This window comes from Pelophylax lessonae (assembly GCF_965119305.1).
Source record: "Pelophylax lessonae genome assembly, chromosome: 3".
NCBI lineage: Eukaryota > Metazoa > Chordata > Amphibia > Anura > Ranidae > Pelophylax > Pelophylax lessonae.
Window position 1 is genome coordinate 345,672,209 of NC_138770.1, and position 17,916 is coordinate 345,690,124.

Consider the following 17,916-nt stretch of genomic DNA (forward strand, 5'->3'; position numbering starts at 1 on the left):
ACGGGTTAGATTTAGTTGTTATTTATATATTCACGGGGGCCGCCCTTGTTGTCTTCCTTCTAAAAATACTAATTACCTGGCTTTATGTGACTTTAATAGTTTCCTTAACCCCGGAAAAGGCTCACAGGTTAGGAGTGAAGGCAGAACTCCTAACCTACATGTTCCTTGTCAGTGCCTCAAAGTATTGAAGCCATTGGAGTAGCATGACAGCCAGGAAGCTAGCATTTTCAAAAGGAGAGGTCAGGAATGTCAGTACTTGTATCCTCTTGATTTATACAAGCATGTATTATTTAGTGTGTTGCGTAATCTAAGCTGTGTGCCTATTACATTGGGGAACAGTGTTGATGAGGCCCCCCAGCACAAGAGACAGGGTACAGATGTAAGCCTCTACTTTTGGACTTTATACTGTTGTGAGCCATCAGGTAGACAGCAGGGTACAGGAAATGTTTGTATAGCACTGCACTTAAAGACTGCCCTTGGGAAAGATACTAATTGTTCCCTAGACAGATCTCACCACACTCCTGCTTTCCACAATGTACCTGTGTCATTTGCATTATTCTGAGTCATTCAGTCTAACACCATGAGGGATCAGACAGATCCCACTGTTTTCAATTTGAATAGGAAGACACACATATAATGAGAACTCCCGTACAGAAAACCAGTTCAGTAGACATATGGGGAATATTGTGTTTAATGATAATGATCTGTGTATATTTTCTTCAATGGGAAACCATATTTAAACCTTTAGGTAAATGTGTTGCTTTCCCACAGTGAAATCTAAGGGGTTTTTTATTACTATGCTTTTAATCTTTCAATCTGTTTTTTTTTTTTTTTTTTCAGAATGACAGCAATGCATCAGAACAGAACATCAAACCAAAGAGAAGCTTTTATGCAGCAAGAGATTTGTACAAGTATCGACACCAATACCCAGTAAGATTTCTATGATATCCTTTTCCTCTGTTCATTCTTTTTTCTAAGTGCCTTTGTAAGGGTAATCCCAAAACTCACAGGTTTCAATAACATTTTGACTGTTGAAGCCAGATTGAAAATTATATTTATTTAGACAAACATGTAGATAGGAAGCCATGTTTGGAGAGCAAGTCAATCTTATTACATTCTGTTGGCTTAATGAACATTGCTCTAACTGGCTAGGGTTTGTAATACACTTTTATACACTACAATGGGTGGCACCTAGCTATCTAATTTCTTTTGAAGTCCCATCTGATGACATCTTGGAGTCTTTTGGTATGCGGACGGCCATTCACATAGATGTGTGACTTCCAGTTTAGTCCCTTGAACAAATCTTTAAAGACTTGAAATGGCAATCTTGCAAATGAAGGGCTGAACACAACAGCTGCTCTAAAATATGACTTCTCACACAAGATAAATCCAATATATCTGCTTAATCACAAATCCATTAATCTCACACACCTCTACACGACTAAGGTTGCCCATACACGATACAATTTTCTTACAATTTTCTTACAATTTTCTGTACAAATGTTTTTTTTTTTTTGTGTACAGTAGGGTATAATCTATACCTATACTATAGGTCATTATAAGCGATCTAGGTGGTAGTTCAATGTGCCTACAGTTATTTCAGCAATATTATTATTATTAGGTTCTTTACATCTGTAATCATACAAATTTCTCATTGGTTCCCCTCAATCTCCTCTTCACCATGTTTTCACACTGTTCACTTGCATTTATCCATTTATCTAGTGCCTGCTTTTGCTTCTTTTGAAAACACTTGGATCGTACTTTTTACATTCTTTGGAGAACTTGGGGTTCTAGGGGTACAAAACCCCTGTGTGCCTTAGTTCCATTTCTTCAGGGAACGAACTGTTCCTGCTACAACTCAGTCACACAGACTGATGGGCAATATCACAGTGGGATCACACAGATCCTCATTTGAGGTGTACACGGTGGTACAATTCCCCATCTCACACGGTGATGAGACTTCCTGAAGAATTAATCTATTACCAGGTCCCCAAGTCACACAGACACAAAAGTACCTAGGTAATAGCAGGAACTATATATCTGGCCCAATCCTTGCCCAGGATCTATACCAGACTATAAGGTATAAATCAGCCACACAGACTGACAGGCACACAAATTAATTAGGGTGTTGAGTATTAAAATAGTTCAAGAATGTAAAAAGCACTCCATTTTCAGCAATCAACCACTCATATGCAGGACACACAGCAAAACATATTCCAAAAAATGGTGCAGTATAATAGGATAAATGTTGAATCTGTGAGAGAGAGAGAGAGAGAGAGAGTATATAACCTGATAGTTGTGCTTTCCTAAAAAGTCTTCCACTTCAGTTTATAGGCACTGTTGTGAAATAGAGAAGACAGTACTCCTGCTTATTGTGTGATTTTATGAAGAATCACGCAGAAGAGAACGGGAAGACAGTTTTCTCAATCATTCTAGTACTAAAGCTTCAAGCAGTGCTGTTTTTTAAGCAGCCCATCACCCTTGGCAATAAACCAGGGCCCCACCACATATAGTACTTTATCAATCACACGTTATGAATGATCTTGAGTCCGAAGACCCGATTCCTGACCTGGTCGGTCTCCCGATCGCAGGAACTGCAGAAATCCTACCTAACCACACATTGCTCCTGAAATAGGGCAAAACATTCAGCAGAACACACTCATGCAAAGGACAGTAATAAGTAACAGATAGTAGGGAAAGTAAAAAAGAAATTTAAAATGATAAAATTCAACAGCCAAGGTTTTTTTGAAGGGTACTTCTCCATTACATCGACTTACATAAACAGCACAACACAAGGGGAAATCACAGTAAGCATAAAGTTAGCTTACCTTTTACTGAAGACGTGAATTCCCAGCTTGTGTTGTCCTGTTTCTTTTAGCCATGTCCATGGATTTTCTCTACCCGGCTACGAAGGACCATTTGTAAGGGTAATCCCAAAACTCACAGGTTTCAATAACATTTTGACTGTTGAAGCCAGATTGAAAATTATATTTATTTAGACAAACATGTAGATAGGAAGCCATGTTTGGAGAGCAATGTTCATTAAGCCAACAGAATGTAATAAGATTGACTTGCTCTCCAAACATGGCTTCCTATCTACATGTTTGTCTAAATAAATATAATTTTCAATCTGGCTTCAACAGTCAAAATGTTATTGAAACCTGTGAGTTTTGGGATTACCCTTACACCTTCTTTGTGTTAAAATAGAACCAAACATAAAAGGTCATCAATGTCCATTTGCAAAATTCAGAATTTCAGCTCTTGACTTGTTATAACATGCATTCTAACCTCTCAGGGGTGAACAAGAACTTCAACCTCCCCACTTTTAACATGCGTTGAGTTTTGCATCCCTTTAAATCTCAGCCCATAGGTGTGCACAGCCTATTGCATTAGGGGTGTGCATCCCAAAGTTCAAACATGCACGCATGCATATGTGTGTATGTATATACAGTAGGAATCGACCGATTATCGGCAAAGCCGATATATCGAGGGCCGATCTGCACTTTCCCCGATATATCGGAATCGGCCCCGGAGGTTACCGAAGTTGCCGATATTTCGGGAAAGTGCATGTACCGGGGGGATGCCTGCAGCTAGAGGCATCACCCAGGAACCGGCGTGACAGTCGGCTGTCTTATAATGACAACCGATGCGGCTGAGAAGCTGCTCGGCTGTCATTACAAGGAGCGGGAGGGGACGTCCCCCCCCCCTCCCGCCACCTTCCCCAGCTCGCCCAGGTCTCCCGTCCTACCGGGAGACCCGGGCAACCAGCCTGCATGGCCGCCGAAGAGAAGACCTGATCAAAGCCGCATTCGGGTCTGATGACATCACTTTCGGGTACTCGCCGCAAAAATTCAAAATTACAGAATCCAAAACAGCCAAACTTGGCGTTTTGAATGCTTTTAAGTGCAGAGGGGGGGGGGGGGATTTGGGTCTTTTAGAGATCCCTCCACAAGAGTACCTGTCAAGAAAAGTAAATAAATACACATTTTTTAATGTACGAAAATATCAGCCAATATCGGCTGATACCGATATGCGATGACCAAAATATCGGTATCGACAATAAAAAAAACTATATTGGTCGATCACTAATATATATATATATATATATATATATATATATATATAAATAGATATATATATACACACACACACATAAATGTAAAAAACATTTTAAAATGTATTAAAACCAGGTATGTATCAGTAGGGCAGTGGATTATGTCAGTAGAGCAGAGGAGGTGTCAGTAGTTTTTTATTTTAGTATTTTATTTTTGTATTATTTTAACCACTTAAGCCCCGGAAGATTTTACCCCCATTCCGACCAGGGGGTATTTTGCGATTCGGCACTGCGTGACTTTAACGGACAATTGCGCGGTCGTGCGACGCTGTACCTAAACGAATTTGGCGTCCTTTTTTTCCCACAAACAGAGCTTTCTTTTGGTGGTATTTGATCACCTGTGCGATTTTTTGATCACGCGCTATAAACAAAAAAAGAGCGTCGATTTTGCAAAAATAGCAATATTTTTCACATTTTTTTTATATGAAATTCCCCAAAAAAAAATTTAAAAATCAAAATTTTTTTACTTTTTCAGCCAATTTGTTTTATGCTACCTATGTTTGGTAAAAAAAATCGCAAAAAGCGTATTTTGATTGGTTTGCGCAAAAGTTATCGCGTTTACTAACAAAGGGAAAGATTTCTGTCATTTTTGTTGTTTTTTTTTAACGTGTAATGGCGGCGATCTGCGATTTTTTTTTGCGGTACTGCGACATTGGGGCGGACAGATCGGACCGTTGACTGACATTTTTGACACTTTTGGGGTTACCAGTGACATTTCTACAGTAATCAGTGCTATATATATGCACTGTTACTGTAAAAAATACACTGGTAGTGAAGGGGTTAACTTTATTTGGGAGGGAGGGGCTGTGTGTATCCCTAGGGGCGTGCTTTCTACTGTGATTGGCTGGGGCTTGAGCTGTATGGACACTGATCAACGGATCTACATACTAAATCCGAGTGATCAGTATCCTAACAGCAAGGAGAATGACAGGTGGCTTGTTTACACAAGCTGCCTGACATTCTCCCTCTCCCCCGCCGATCGCCGAGTGACCGGCGGACATCGGGTCCGCCGGTCACACGCGCGGGGGGGTCCGTGACCACGCGGGAGCGGGAGCGCGCCTCCGGGGGCGCGCGCTCGCTCCCTAGACCCTCACAAGCTAGTGACGTAGCCCTACGTCACTTTGCCTGTGAGGGGCTGACTGCCGACGTAGATCGGCGTTAGGCAGTCGGCAAGTGGTTAAAAAAATTTGGGGAGCTCTGTTGTGGGCTTCGGTGAAATATTAGCAGGGGGAATCTGCACCGTACAGGTTTATTAGGGTGTGTCCAGGCACACCCCCTGCATACGCCTAAGTCTCAGCCCCTGTCTTTTTTTTTTTTTTCTTCTGTGGAGACTGTGGGGTTAATTTACTAAAACAGGGGAGTGCAAAATCTGGTGCAGCTCTGCAGAGAAACCAATCAGCTTCCAGGTTTTATTGTCAAAGCTTAATTGAACAAACTGAAGTTAGAAGCTGATTGGCTACCATGCACAGCTGCACCAGATTATGCAGTCTTCGGTTTTAGTCAATTAATCCCTGTGATTCTCTTTCTCCTCTTGAGGTTTCCATATTGCCCAATGGCACCAAGGCATTTCCATTCTGCCTGACAGTCTTAGCGCTGAGGAAGGACCCTTCCTGCAAGGGGGTGCTATGGATGGGGGACAGTACCAAAAGCTACACTTTAGGCTACTGTAATATTTCCCATAGTTAGAGATTAGAGTGTGTTTAAGAACAGCAGTTTTTGGAATGAATTTGCACATATTTGCTCCTGTTTGACAACTGCTACCACATGCTATTTACGTAGGCATGCACCTAAGAAATTCCCCACGTCATGGTAATTACTAAATATATTTTACACTTAGGCTGACCATACACAGTTCGAATCTCGGCCAGTTCCTGCTGAACCAGTCGAGATTAGAATCTTTAATGGGCATGCTGAATGTACCAAGTTGATCGATCTATCAACTTGGGTACAACCAGCCTGCCGCATTTTCATGCGATTATCACTAGCGGCTGCTATAGCCACTAGCAATAAACTCTGTCTTCTCCTGGAAGGAAATTTGCACAGTGTATGGCCAGCTTTAGGCTGGCCGTACATGTTCAATTTTCTTGTACAATTTTCTATTAGTTACCAAAAACCATATAATATGAGGTCAAAACTAAACAACACTTTCAATTGTAGTTGAAGGTAAATCTAAAGAAAATTGTACAGAAAATTGGAAGAAAATTGTATAATGTATGGCCAGCCTTAGGCTTCATTCACATGCCCGTAAAAAAAACCCTACTGTATATAAGTGTTTTTTAGTTATAGGTCTGAACACAGCTGCATTGTTTTGCATAGAGCAATTCACACATGTGAGTAAACATGAGCTGATTTCAGATCCATAACACAGCATCCAAATATCTGACTCTAAGAACATGTGATTTAAGCATTTATGCCTATAAATACATTTATGTGCATTTGTACATGCGTAAATAAAGTCTTAACAAAGGGGGGAAAAAAAATTATTATAAAAGCAAGTTATGTACGCTTGTCATTGCGCATTTTTAATGCATCTACTGTATACACAAGTATTTTGCTGGTCATTAGGCTGAAATGTTTTATCTTCAGTAACATTTTTATGACCGTGTGAATATAACCCTAATATGGCCTTTCTGATACCATAGTAACCCCTTTTTGCTTCCCGGGTAGTCTGTCTCTAGGGTTTTGTATTATATCGACCGTGTGAAAATTGTCTTATATTTGATGAAAATGTATGCAACATTCACAAAGAACTGTCCATGTTTATTGAATTGTGAATTGCTACGAAAACCTCATAGTGATTTTTCCTAAAGTTGTAACAGAACAGTGCAGTTTAAACAAAAATAAGGATAATAGGGCTGTGAGAGGAGTACAAGGCAAATACATGGATTTTCAAACAGTAACCTACATAGCTCAGCACATAAATCACACAGATTTATTTTAATGGAAAATACTCATTAAAAAAAATGGTCCACTCTCTTTGTCACAACTGGATGGCTGGCATAGTATGCATCGCATAGTAGCTCATTATGAAATACTTACCTTAGAACAGAGGCGTCCAACCTGCAGCCCTCCAGATGTTGCAGGACTACATCTCCCATAATACTTTGTCATCTAAGAGGTTGGCAAAAGAGTATGGGAGATGTAGTCCTGAAACATCTGGAGGGCCGCAGGTTGGACACCCCTGCCTTAGAAGGAAGCTGTCTCAGCGGCACCCACACACCACTGAGATGGCTGACATCTTCTGCAGTGTTTCTTCCGGGTTCATCGTGGGCTCCGGAGCTGTGAGTGGCTACGATCACATCATTCCCGTGCCGGAGCTGCCATTTGGGTCTGAAGGTCCTGGCAGGATAAGCCAAACCTTCAGAGCGCATGCACCGATGACCTCATCGGCTGCATTCACTCAGAATATCTCCTAAACTGTGCAAATTTAGGAGATATTCACCGTACCTACAGGTAAGCCTTATTATTGGCTTACCTGTAGGTACAATTAAAGAAGAGGGCTTTACTTCCTCTTTAGGTACTTTTGAACAACGTTCATCAAATCATCATTTGTACTAAGAATGTTTGTACGAATGTTCAAATTTTCGTATGTATGTTCATTTAGAAATCTACTATTGTATGACCAGCTTTAGTACTGCAATGATCTCTATTATTATTATTTTCACTACTTCAGTTTCTGGCAAATTATCACCAGGTATTTTTCTTTGTTTTCCAGCAGAATATTAAAGATCTACGTTATCAAAATGACTTGTGCAATCTCAGATTTTACATGAACAAGATCCCTTTTAAGCCTGATGGTATGTTAATGCTGGAATTAAGTTTACATGCATAATAATCAGCATGAAGGGACTAGAATTAGACAGTTGCATTTGTATTATAAATCCTAAAAGGGCATCACTGTAGAGTTCAGTTGAGTAGTAGTTCACTTTAAGGATGTTATCAAATCAACTCAGTATTTTTAAATGTAAAACTTTAAAGGTTTTGGGTCAGTGGCATTTTATTTTTATATGTTTTTAAAAAGTTTTTTTTTAACTTATTATTTATATAAAATATTTATATTATATACCATATATGCGCATTTAATACAGGGTGTACTAATGGCACTGGTGACACAGGACATTATAGGTTCTGATAAAGGGAAGACACAGCAGAAACCTATGTTCAGGCTTTCTTTCCTACAACCTAGTGCAGTCAAAGCAGTCACAAAAAGTTAGGAAGTGGGTATGAGTCAATTCTATGGCATATACAGGTATGTATGTATGTATGTAAACTTCAGCTTTATTTATTGAGCTCTGTAAACGGACAAAGCAGCTAAGAATAGACAGGTCATGTCTAGATGCATGCCGTACAATTGGTTGGCTGGAAAAAAGCATGAAATATGAATTTTCAATATTTATTGTTCACCTGATTAGACAAAAAGAAAAAGAAAACATACTAATGAACCTTTTTTTTTTAACCTTGAAGATAATAAAGAAAAAAGTGTAAAATGTTTTTGATAACAACTCTCTGTATCTAAAGCCCTTTAGACTAGTGTTTGGATTACAATGTCAGATTAAACAATATCTGTGTATATGGGTCCTTACCTTGAGTGAGAGCTTTATAGGCTGTGATCGGGAACTATGATGAGACCAGTGAATGGAGATTCATCAGCTGCAGGTCCCTTACTGTGCTATTGCTGTATTTTTCCATTGAAAACAGGAGATGGAGTGCTGTTCAGCTGCTGAATTTTTTAAATTTCTGATTTTTAATGAAGAATTTAAATGGTAGAATCACTTACATTTAAAAAGTGCAGGCAGTATTGCAGCACAGCCTAGAACCTTAAACTAACAAATCATAATGCTGAATAATCAACATTCACCTCGTTTGGCTATACTTCTCCTTTAAGTCCTTATTTAATTGTGCTAATAACCCAGTAAAGCATGAACAATATAAATTACCCTATATAGTCACATCACATTCTTCTTAAAGTGAAATATATAAATGGAATTTAACCACTTCTGGACCAGAAGGATTTACCCCCTTAATGACCGGGCCATTTTTTGCGATACGGCACTGCGTTACTTTAACTGACAATTGGTCGTGCAAAGCTGTACCCAAATAAAATTGATGTCCTTTTTTCTTTTTTTCCCACAAGTAGGGCTTTTTTTGGTGGTATTTGATAACCTCCTCTTTTTTTTTTTTTTTTTTTTTGCGCTATAAACAAAAAAAAGAGTGACAATTGAAAAAAAAAAAAAACAATATTTTCTACCTTCTGCTATAAAATATTCCCAATGAAAAAATTGAAAATCTAAATTTTTCATCATTTTAAGCCAATATGTATTCTGCTACATATTTTTTGTAAGAAAAAAAAATAAGTGTATAGTTGATTGATTTGTGCAAAATTGATCGCGTCTACAAACTAGGGGAAAGATTTATGCCATTTTTTATTTATTTATTTATTTATTTTACTAGTAATGACGGCGATCAGTGATTTTTGGGGACCAGTTACATTACTACAGTAATCAGTGCTAAAAATATGCACTGTTACTGTACTAATGACACTGGCAGGGAAGGGGTTAACGCCAGGGATGATCAAAGGGTTGAATGTGTCCCTAGGGGGTGCTTTCTAACTGTGTGGGGGATGGGCTTGCTGAATGAACCCAGAGACCTGTGTTCCTAAATAGGAGGAACACAGGATCCCTGTGTTCATCACTGACAGAACAGCGGTCTGCTGTGTTTACATCGGTAGACCGCCGTTCTGTCTCCACGGGGAGTGGGTCCACCGGACCTGATGATTGGCTCCTCCTTGCGCTCTCCCACTGCCCCACTAGCTGTCTTACGAAGCGACGTACAGGTACGTCGTTTCGCGGGACAGAGGTGACCTGCCATATAAGTACAGCGGCTGGTCGGCAAGTGGTTAAAAAAACTCAACAGAATACATATTATATATAATCTAATATATAATCTAATATATAATATATTATATATATATATATATATATATATATATATATATATATATATATATATATATATATATATATATATATATATAAACATAATAATTTATTCAAAAAAATAAAAAAGGCCCTTTTATCATAAAGTGCTAAATGAATTATCCATAAATGAATTATATGTAACTTAACACTCTAATAAAGTGCATCAGTATGAACCTTATGTCATTTTGTGCTAGGAATGCATTTAATTGTAAAAATGCCATTTTGTGCAAACACAAAACTTAATTTCCAAATTATTTAATATTAAAGTGCAAGACAAACTCAACAGAAATATATTATTGTATATATTCTGTGGCCACTTCCTTCCAAAGAAAAAAACGCACACTAGTGTTTGCTTGTGCCTCTTCCCCTAAAGTTCTCACTCAAAGAAATGGACCCTTAATTAATAATTGTCTGAATGCACTTTTGTGGATAATCTCCACACTATCCTGGTTATATTCTGCTTGATCCTCTCCAACCTCAGAAAGGGAAATGTCTGTATCACCAGCGGGTCTTCTCACTTTACCCACCAGACTCCCAGGGCAGACCACCAAGACCTCCATTTCACTTCATTGTACCCAAGGGAAGACATATGTGAATCGTTTTTTTTTTTTTTTTTTGTTTTTTTTTATCCAGCCAGTCGAATGAAAAAAAAAACTGACCCAATTCCCCCCATCCACACATTTAGTATGGATGAGGGAATCCTCCACACCATTTTGGGAATTTACTAAAACTGGAGTATACAGAACCTGATGCAACTTCTAACGTGTTCAGTTAAGCTTTGACAATAAAACCTACAAGCTTATTGGTTACTATACACAGCTGCACCATATTCTGTGTACCCCAGTTTTAGTAAATCACCCCCTGTGTCTTTGTATTCTGACAGCAGGGAGACTCCCCTGCCTCCCCACTGTTAGAATACACAGATCAGTGCTACAGCCTATTGGCTGCAGTGCTGATCAAACTGAAATTTTCCAGCTTTTCATGTCAAGTCCGTCAATAGATCAACCTTTAATGAACAGGAATGGCCCTACATGGATTGAAATTCAGCTGGTTCCTGCTGAACTGACTGAATTTTGATGCATCTATAGCCAGCTTTAGACTAGCAGATTTAGATGGACTTGGCTAACAAATTAAAGTTAAATTCCTTTTTTACATAAATTAATAAAAAATTATCATTACCATGGTAAATGGTTTGTCTCAACCCTCTAAGGGCCGGTTCACACTTGTGCGATGCGGGAAGCCTGCAAATTCGCAGCCTGTTCCTGCATCGCATCCGCACAAGAGGCAGTTCACACTGCCATATGCTATACGCAGGGGGTGTCAATTAAATGTTAACGACACCCCCAGTTTGATCGCATATCGCAGTGCGATCTGACAGTTCGCACAGGATCGGATCACACAAGTGTGAACCACTGTGCGATCCGATCCTGATGCGGCTGAAAAAATGCCTCCTGTGCGTCTTTGCTGCAGGTGCAGTGCGAATTTCAGCCATACAAAGTGTAGTGTAGGAGATCGCATGTAATGAAGGAGCAGTGCGCTCCGAATTACAAGCGATCTCCGCAGCCGCACAAATGTGAACCGGGCTAAATGCTAGTTTATTTGTACAGCTTGGTCTGTCAAAGGAAATTGGAAAAATACCAGACTTACTGACAGGATCACCAGTTGCAACTAAAGGAAAGAAAAACCTAGAAAAAAGAAAACTGTTGCAGCCACCACATCTAAGAATCGGTGTGCTGTAATTTTATACATTGTTGTTTTTGGGTTTAATACTGCTTTGAGGCTCCATTCACACCTGGGCGTTTTTGAGCGTTTTTCAGCTCCAAAAAAGCTAAAAAAAAAAAGTTCCAAAACGCCCAACAAGTAAAACCCCATTCATTTAAATGGCCCCTGTTCACATCTGAGCGTTTTGCAAAACGCCTGTAGCTGAAAAAAGTACATGAGTTTCTTTTTGGGCTGATTACCAGCGTTTTTGATAGATGTCAATGCCTGCCTCCAAAAACACCTGAAAAAAACGCCTGAAAATCACGGTAAAAAACACGCGAAAACGCTACGCTCAAGTGTGAATACAGCCTAAGTGTTTACTACAATTAGTAATGGTTACTGCTTATGACTGATTTTTTGTAAATGTTTGTTTCTGCTCTATGAATGCTGCTTTGTTTTCATTTAGGAGTATACATTGAAGACATTCTGAACAAATGGAATTCAGACTATGATAAATTGGAACATAATCATACGTATATACAATGGTAAGTGTTGGTGCCAGCTCTCACAATGGATGCCTGTTAGGCCTCATGCACATTGGTTTCTTGTAAACGCTGTTTATCCTGACAGGAGAAAATCGCGATTATAAACTCACCTAAGCTGCATTATTTCAATACAGTTTAGGTGGCATGAGCAGAGTTTAACACAGTTTGGAGTTTGGGAGCTTTTTTATTTCATTGGTCAGAATTTTAATTTATTGCGGCCATTGAAATATATAAATGCTGAAGTGCTAAACACACCTAGAGTTTAGGTGAGTTTATGTAAGTTTATGCGCAATTAACAGGGTTTAGCATTTTTTGTGGTAAAAATTGCCTCTCCTGAATGCAATTGTAGAGCATTCAGAAAACATCCTCTAAACTCCCCTGCTACTGAACTGCTAAAAACGTCCATGTGTGCATGGACACATAGGATAACATAGAGGGGAGTTTTACGGCAGAAAAACCCCACTTAACCACTTTACCACCGGAGGATTTTGCTGTCTTACGTCCAGGCCACTTTTTGCGATTCGCGAGGGGGTGGGGGTTTTGATCTTGGGGGTGGTTATAGTAGGTTTTTGCCTCCGTCCCTATAAACTAATGAAGCAGGGGGGTTTTTTGGTGTCTCACGCCAAGGAAATGGGACTTTATGGGCAAGTAGTATGCATAATAAAGTAAATGTGGAAAATAATAGAATAATATAAAGGGTATATATATATAAAATTCCAAGTTTATTGGACAATCTTGTCAAAACAAGAGTAATGATATAATTAGTATCTCAATATGTGAGCATAAGTGTTGGGTATAGGCCCAATGTGATAAAGGTAGAAAGGTGATTCAAAATGAATCCGTGACACATGTGATAATAGTGACAGTTCATATGGATTCTTGTCTCTGCGTGTCCCGAGTAAATCAGGAAAAATATTACAGAGTTCCATCCATAGTATCCTGACGCGTTTCGGCTATATCAGCCTTTTTCAAAGGTTTCTGTCACCCAGCTGAAACAATAATAATAGTATTAATGTTTCCTTAGGAAATATATAATTATGGGTGTATCAAAGTACTAAAAAGTACATACTTATTTTTCCATCTTGTTTCTGCAAACCAAAGGGAAAAACTCTCTCTGCTTCCTCCAACCTGCGACAAGGAGCCGTAAGATGCCACAGTCTGGAAGGATATATTGGGTTATTGTAAGTAGAGTATATATATATAATATATAATAAGGGTAATTATTACCGTTATTATTACTCACCTACCAAAAGAAAAAAGTGTTCATGTATGAGTCTTCACTCAAGGTTCCAGTGATGTCTCAGTTACTAAAATAATATGTAATATGTAGGTTATACATTATAGGATATTTCCCAAATAATTGTTTTTATGTGTATGGATATCCAAATTACTTACAAATGCAGAGTTTTGAAATGAGGATAAGGGGGAGGTATCTCTTCCACCGTTTTACTTCAGGGATGAGCTATTACCCCGTTCTGAAAATACCATGGTATGTGTCCATAGATTAATTAAGGCAACAATGGTTGTGGATACAAAGTATTTTATTTGTGACTTCAAAGGTTGCAGGATGAACACTTACATTTTGGGGGAGATGTAGGAAGAAAAAGTAGGATCCTTTCACAGCTTGCAGCTCCACGTCTGTCCTGTTCCCTCAGCAAGAGGGAAGTGAGGAGAGTGAGAAAAGCCGCTCGCGCATGCGCCTGAGGTGCCGCGCTCGATCGGCTTTTTCCGTCAATGGCTCGGATGCTTCATACTGCGCATGCGCCTGGGTGATGCGCGCGCAGTATGAACCGATCATGACAGTACGGCCGCCGACACGGGATAACGAGATCGGGGAAGTCACCCGCCGTATCCTGCGGGTGAGGGGGGAAAGATCTTAGGAAACCTCCTTCCCATCTCAATAGAGCCCCTGTCACTGGAGGGTGGCAGGGGCTTACCGTGCCAGGCGCAAATTCGAGGAGATGCAGAGTGGTTTGTCAATGAAACAAGATTACATAAGACATTTTGTACAACGATGGTGCAGTAATTGCTAATAAAGCAAGAAGTATATATCTGCATTGTAAAGGCATTTCCCATTTCCCATTCTAACAACAATGGTAGCAAACAATCAATAGTAAATACATAATCATTTGTATTTATAAAAGTGGCGATGGGAACGAGTTGCGCACCATCATATGCGAACATCTATTTGGGTGCCTGGGAAGCAGAATTCCTAGCTGAAGAAAACAACATCATTTTTGTAGACCATATTCTACTATGGCAGCGCTTCCTGGACGATATTTTTATCATTTGGACAGGCCCAGAAAATCTAATAAAAGAATGCTTGAAGGTTATGAACAATAATACCTACAATATGTACTTCACACTGACTTACGACAAAAAGAAAATTGCATTTCTGGATACTTGGATATTGAAAGAGGAGAATGGAGAAATTAAAACAACCCTCTATCGAAAAGAAACAGCAGGAAATTCCATCCTGCACGCCACAAGTTTTCACCCAACACCGTTAAAAAAAGCTATCCCGTATAGCCAATCACTAAGACTAAAAAGGAACTGCAGAGAGGAGAAAGACTTCCAAAAAGAAGCCGATCTTCTGACGGGCAGACTCTTGGAAAGAGGATACACAAGAAGTACCCTCAGGAAAGCATTCAATAAAGTTAAAAAATTACAAAGACATGAACTCCTATTCAAAACCAAAAAAGCGGATAAAAGTAAAGAACAAGGAGAAAAAAGCCGTATTATCCTATGATTCACCAATGAACACCACAAAATCAAAGGAATACTCCAAAAGCATTGGAGAATACTAAGGGAAGACCCCATAGTAAAACCATTTGTCTCCGACAACCCACTTGTAACCTATAAAAAGGCCGGCTCCCTCAGACAAGATCTCATACATAGTGAATTTAAAGAGAAACGGAAGGACCCATGCAAGGATAAGGGTACATACCCTTGTGGCACTTGCGCACAGTGCAATGTCATCAAAAAATGTACAGACACCATCTTGCCTAATGGTGAACACTTCAGACCACGTCACTATGTCAATTGCAAAACGAGAGGTGTTGTGTACCTTATGAGGTGCCAATGTGGGTCTTTTTACGTCGGTAAGACGAAACAAGAAATGGGTAAGAGGATAAATAAACATGTCCAAAGCATGACCATATGCAACTTCCATCTACCACTTGGCAGACATGTTAAAAATATACACAACAATAAAATGCCAAAGGTCACATTTATTGCCCTTGAGAGAGTACACATACCTCCGCGTGGGGGCGACTGGAACAAAAAATTGTTGCAAATGGAGATGCGATGGATCAGGCGTCTGAACGCCACAAAATATCCAGGACTTAATGAAACAGAAAGTTTTAGACCATTTTTGGAAGGCTTTGCCTCGGGCAAAACAGATTAAGAATATATGACAAGACCATCCATCAATGACCAATAATAAATACAAAAAAAACCCCCCTTTTTTCTGCCCAAACCCCCTTTTCCCCCCCCTTCCCTCTCTTTGATGTACCAGACCTGTAATTGTTCCAATAACATCCTCCCTTAGGGACACCCCTTTTTGGGTATTATATTATTACTGCTGTTAACATACACCTAAAAATAATTTTTATAAATACAAATGATTATGTATTTACTATTGATTGTTTGCTACCATTGTTGTTAGAATGGGAAATGCCTTTACAATGCAGATATATACTTCTTGCTTTATTAGCAATTACTGCACCATCGTTGTACAAAATGTCTTATGTAATCTTGTTTCACTGACAAACCACTCTGCATCTCCTCGAACTTGCGCCTGGCACGGTAAGCCCCTGCCACCCTCCAGTGACAGGGGCTCTATTGAGATGGGAAGGAGGTTTCCTAAGATCTTTCCCCCCTCACCCGCAGGATACGGCGGGTGACTTCCCCGATCTCGTTATCCCGTGTCGGCGGCCGTACTGTCATGATCGGTTCATACTGCGCGCGCATCACCCAGGCGCATGCGCAGTATGAAGCATCCGAGCCATTGACGGAAAAAGCCGATCGAGCGTGGCACCTCAGGCGCATGCGCGAGCAGCTTTATAAGGCCGGGGAGCCGGCGTCTCTCCTCACTTCCCTCTTGCTGAGGGAACAGGACAGACGTGGAGCTGCAAGCTGTGAAAGGATCCTACTTTTTCTTCCTACATCTCCCCCAAAATGTAAGTGTTCATCCTGCAACCTTTGAAGTCACAAATAAAATACTTTGTATCCACAACCATTGTTGCCTTAATTAATCTATGGACACATACCATGGTATTTTCAGAACGGGGTAATAGCTCATCCCTGAAGTAAAACGGTGGAAGAGATACCTCCCCCTTATCCTCATTTCAAAACTCTGCATTTGTAAGTAATTTGGATATCCATACACATAAAAACAATTATTTGGGATATATCCTATAATGTATAACCTACATATTACATATTATTTTAGTAACTGAGACATCACTGGAACCTTGAGTGAAGACTCATACATGAACACTTTTTTCTTTTGGTAGGTGAGTAATAATAACGGTAATAATTACCCTTATTATATATTATATATATATACTCTACTTACAATAACCCAATATATCCTTCCAGACTGTGGCATCTTACGGCTCCTTGTCGCAGGTTGGAGGAAGCAGAGAGAGTTTTTCCCTTTGGTTTGCAGAAACAAGATGGAAAAATAAGTATGTACTTTTTAGTACTTTGATACACCCATAATTATATATTTCCTAAGGAAACATTAATACTATTATTATTGTTTCAGCTGGGTGACAGAAACCTTTGAAAAAGGCTGATATAGCCGAAACGCGTCAGGATACTATGGATGGAACTCTGTAATATTTTTCCTGATTTACTCGGGACACGCAGAGACAAGAATCCATATGAACTGTCACTATTATCACAGTGTCACGGATGTGTCACGGATTCATTTTGAATCACCTTCCTACCTTTATCACATTGGGCCTATACCCAACACTTATGCTCACATATTGAGATACTAATTATATCATTACTCTTGTTTTGACAAGATTGTCCAATAAACTTGGAATTTTATATATATATACCCTTTATATTATTCTATTATTTTCCACATTTACTTTATTATGCATACTACTTGCCCATAAAGTCCCATTTCCTTGGCGTGAGACACCAAAAAACCCCCCTACTTTTTGCGATTCGGCACTGCATGATTTTAACTGACAATTGCGCGGTCGTTGCGACGCTGTACCGAAACAAAATTTACGTCCTTTTTTCCCACAAACAGCTTTCTTTTGGTGGTATTTGATCACCTGTGCGATTTTTTACTTTTTGTGCTATAAACAAAAAAATAGCGTAAATTTTGAAAAATAACAATATTTTTCACATTTTTTTTATATGAAATTCCCTCCCAAAAAAATGTAAAAATCACATTTTTTTTTTTTTACATTTTTGGCCAATTTGTTTTCTGCTACCTATGTTTGGTAAAAAAAAAAATCACAATAAGCGTATTTTGATTGATTTGTGCAAAAGTTATTGCGTTTACTAACTAAGGGAAAGATTTCTGTCATTTTTGGTGTTTTTTTTTTTTTAA

At 39.2% G+C, this 17,916-nt stretch overlaps 1 protein-coding gene across 1 annotated transcript in view; it reads left to right on the plus strand.

Annotated features, from left to right (window-relative positions):
- OGFRL1 (opioid growth factor receptor like 1) overlaps positions 1–17,916 on the plus strand; it is a 54,740-nt gene that overhangs the window by 25,535 nt on the left and 11,289 nt on the right. The window contains exons 3-5 of the mRNA XM_082250884.1: positions 841–930; positions 7,830–7,911; positions 12,260–12,338. Coding sequence (XP_082107010.1) covers positions 841–930; positions 7,830–7,911; positions 12,260–12,338 — 251 coding nt within the window. The remainder of the gene's footprint in view (positions 1–840; positions 931–7,829; positions 7,912–12,259; positions 12,339–17,916) is intronic.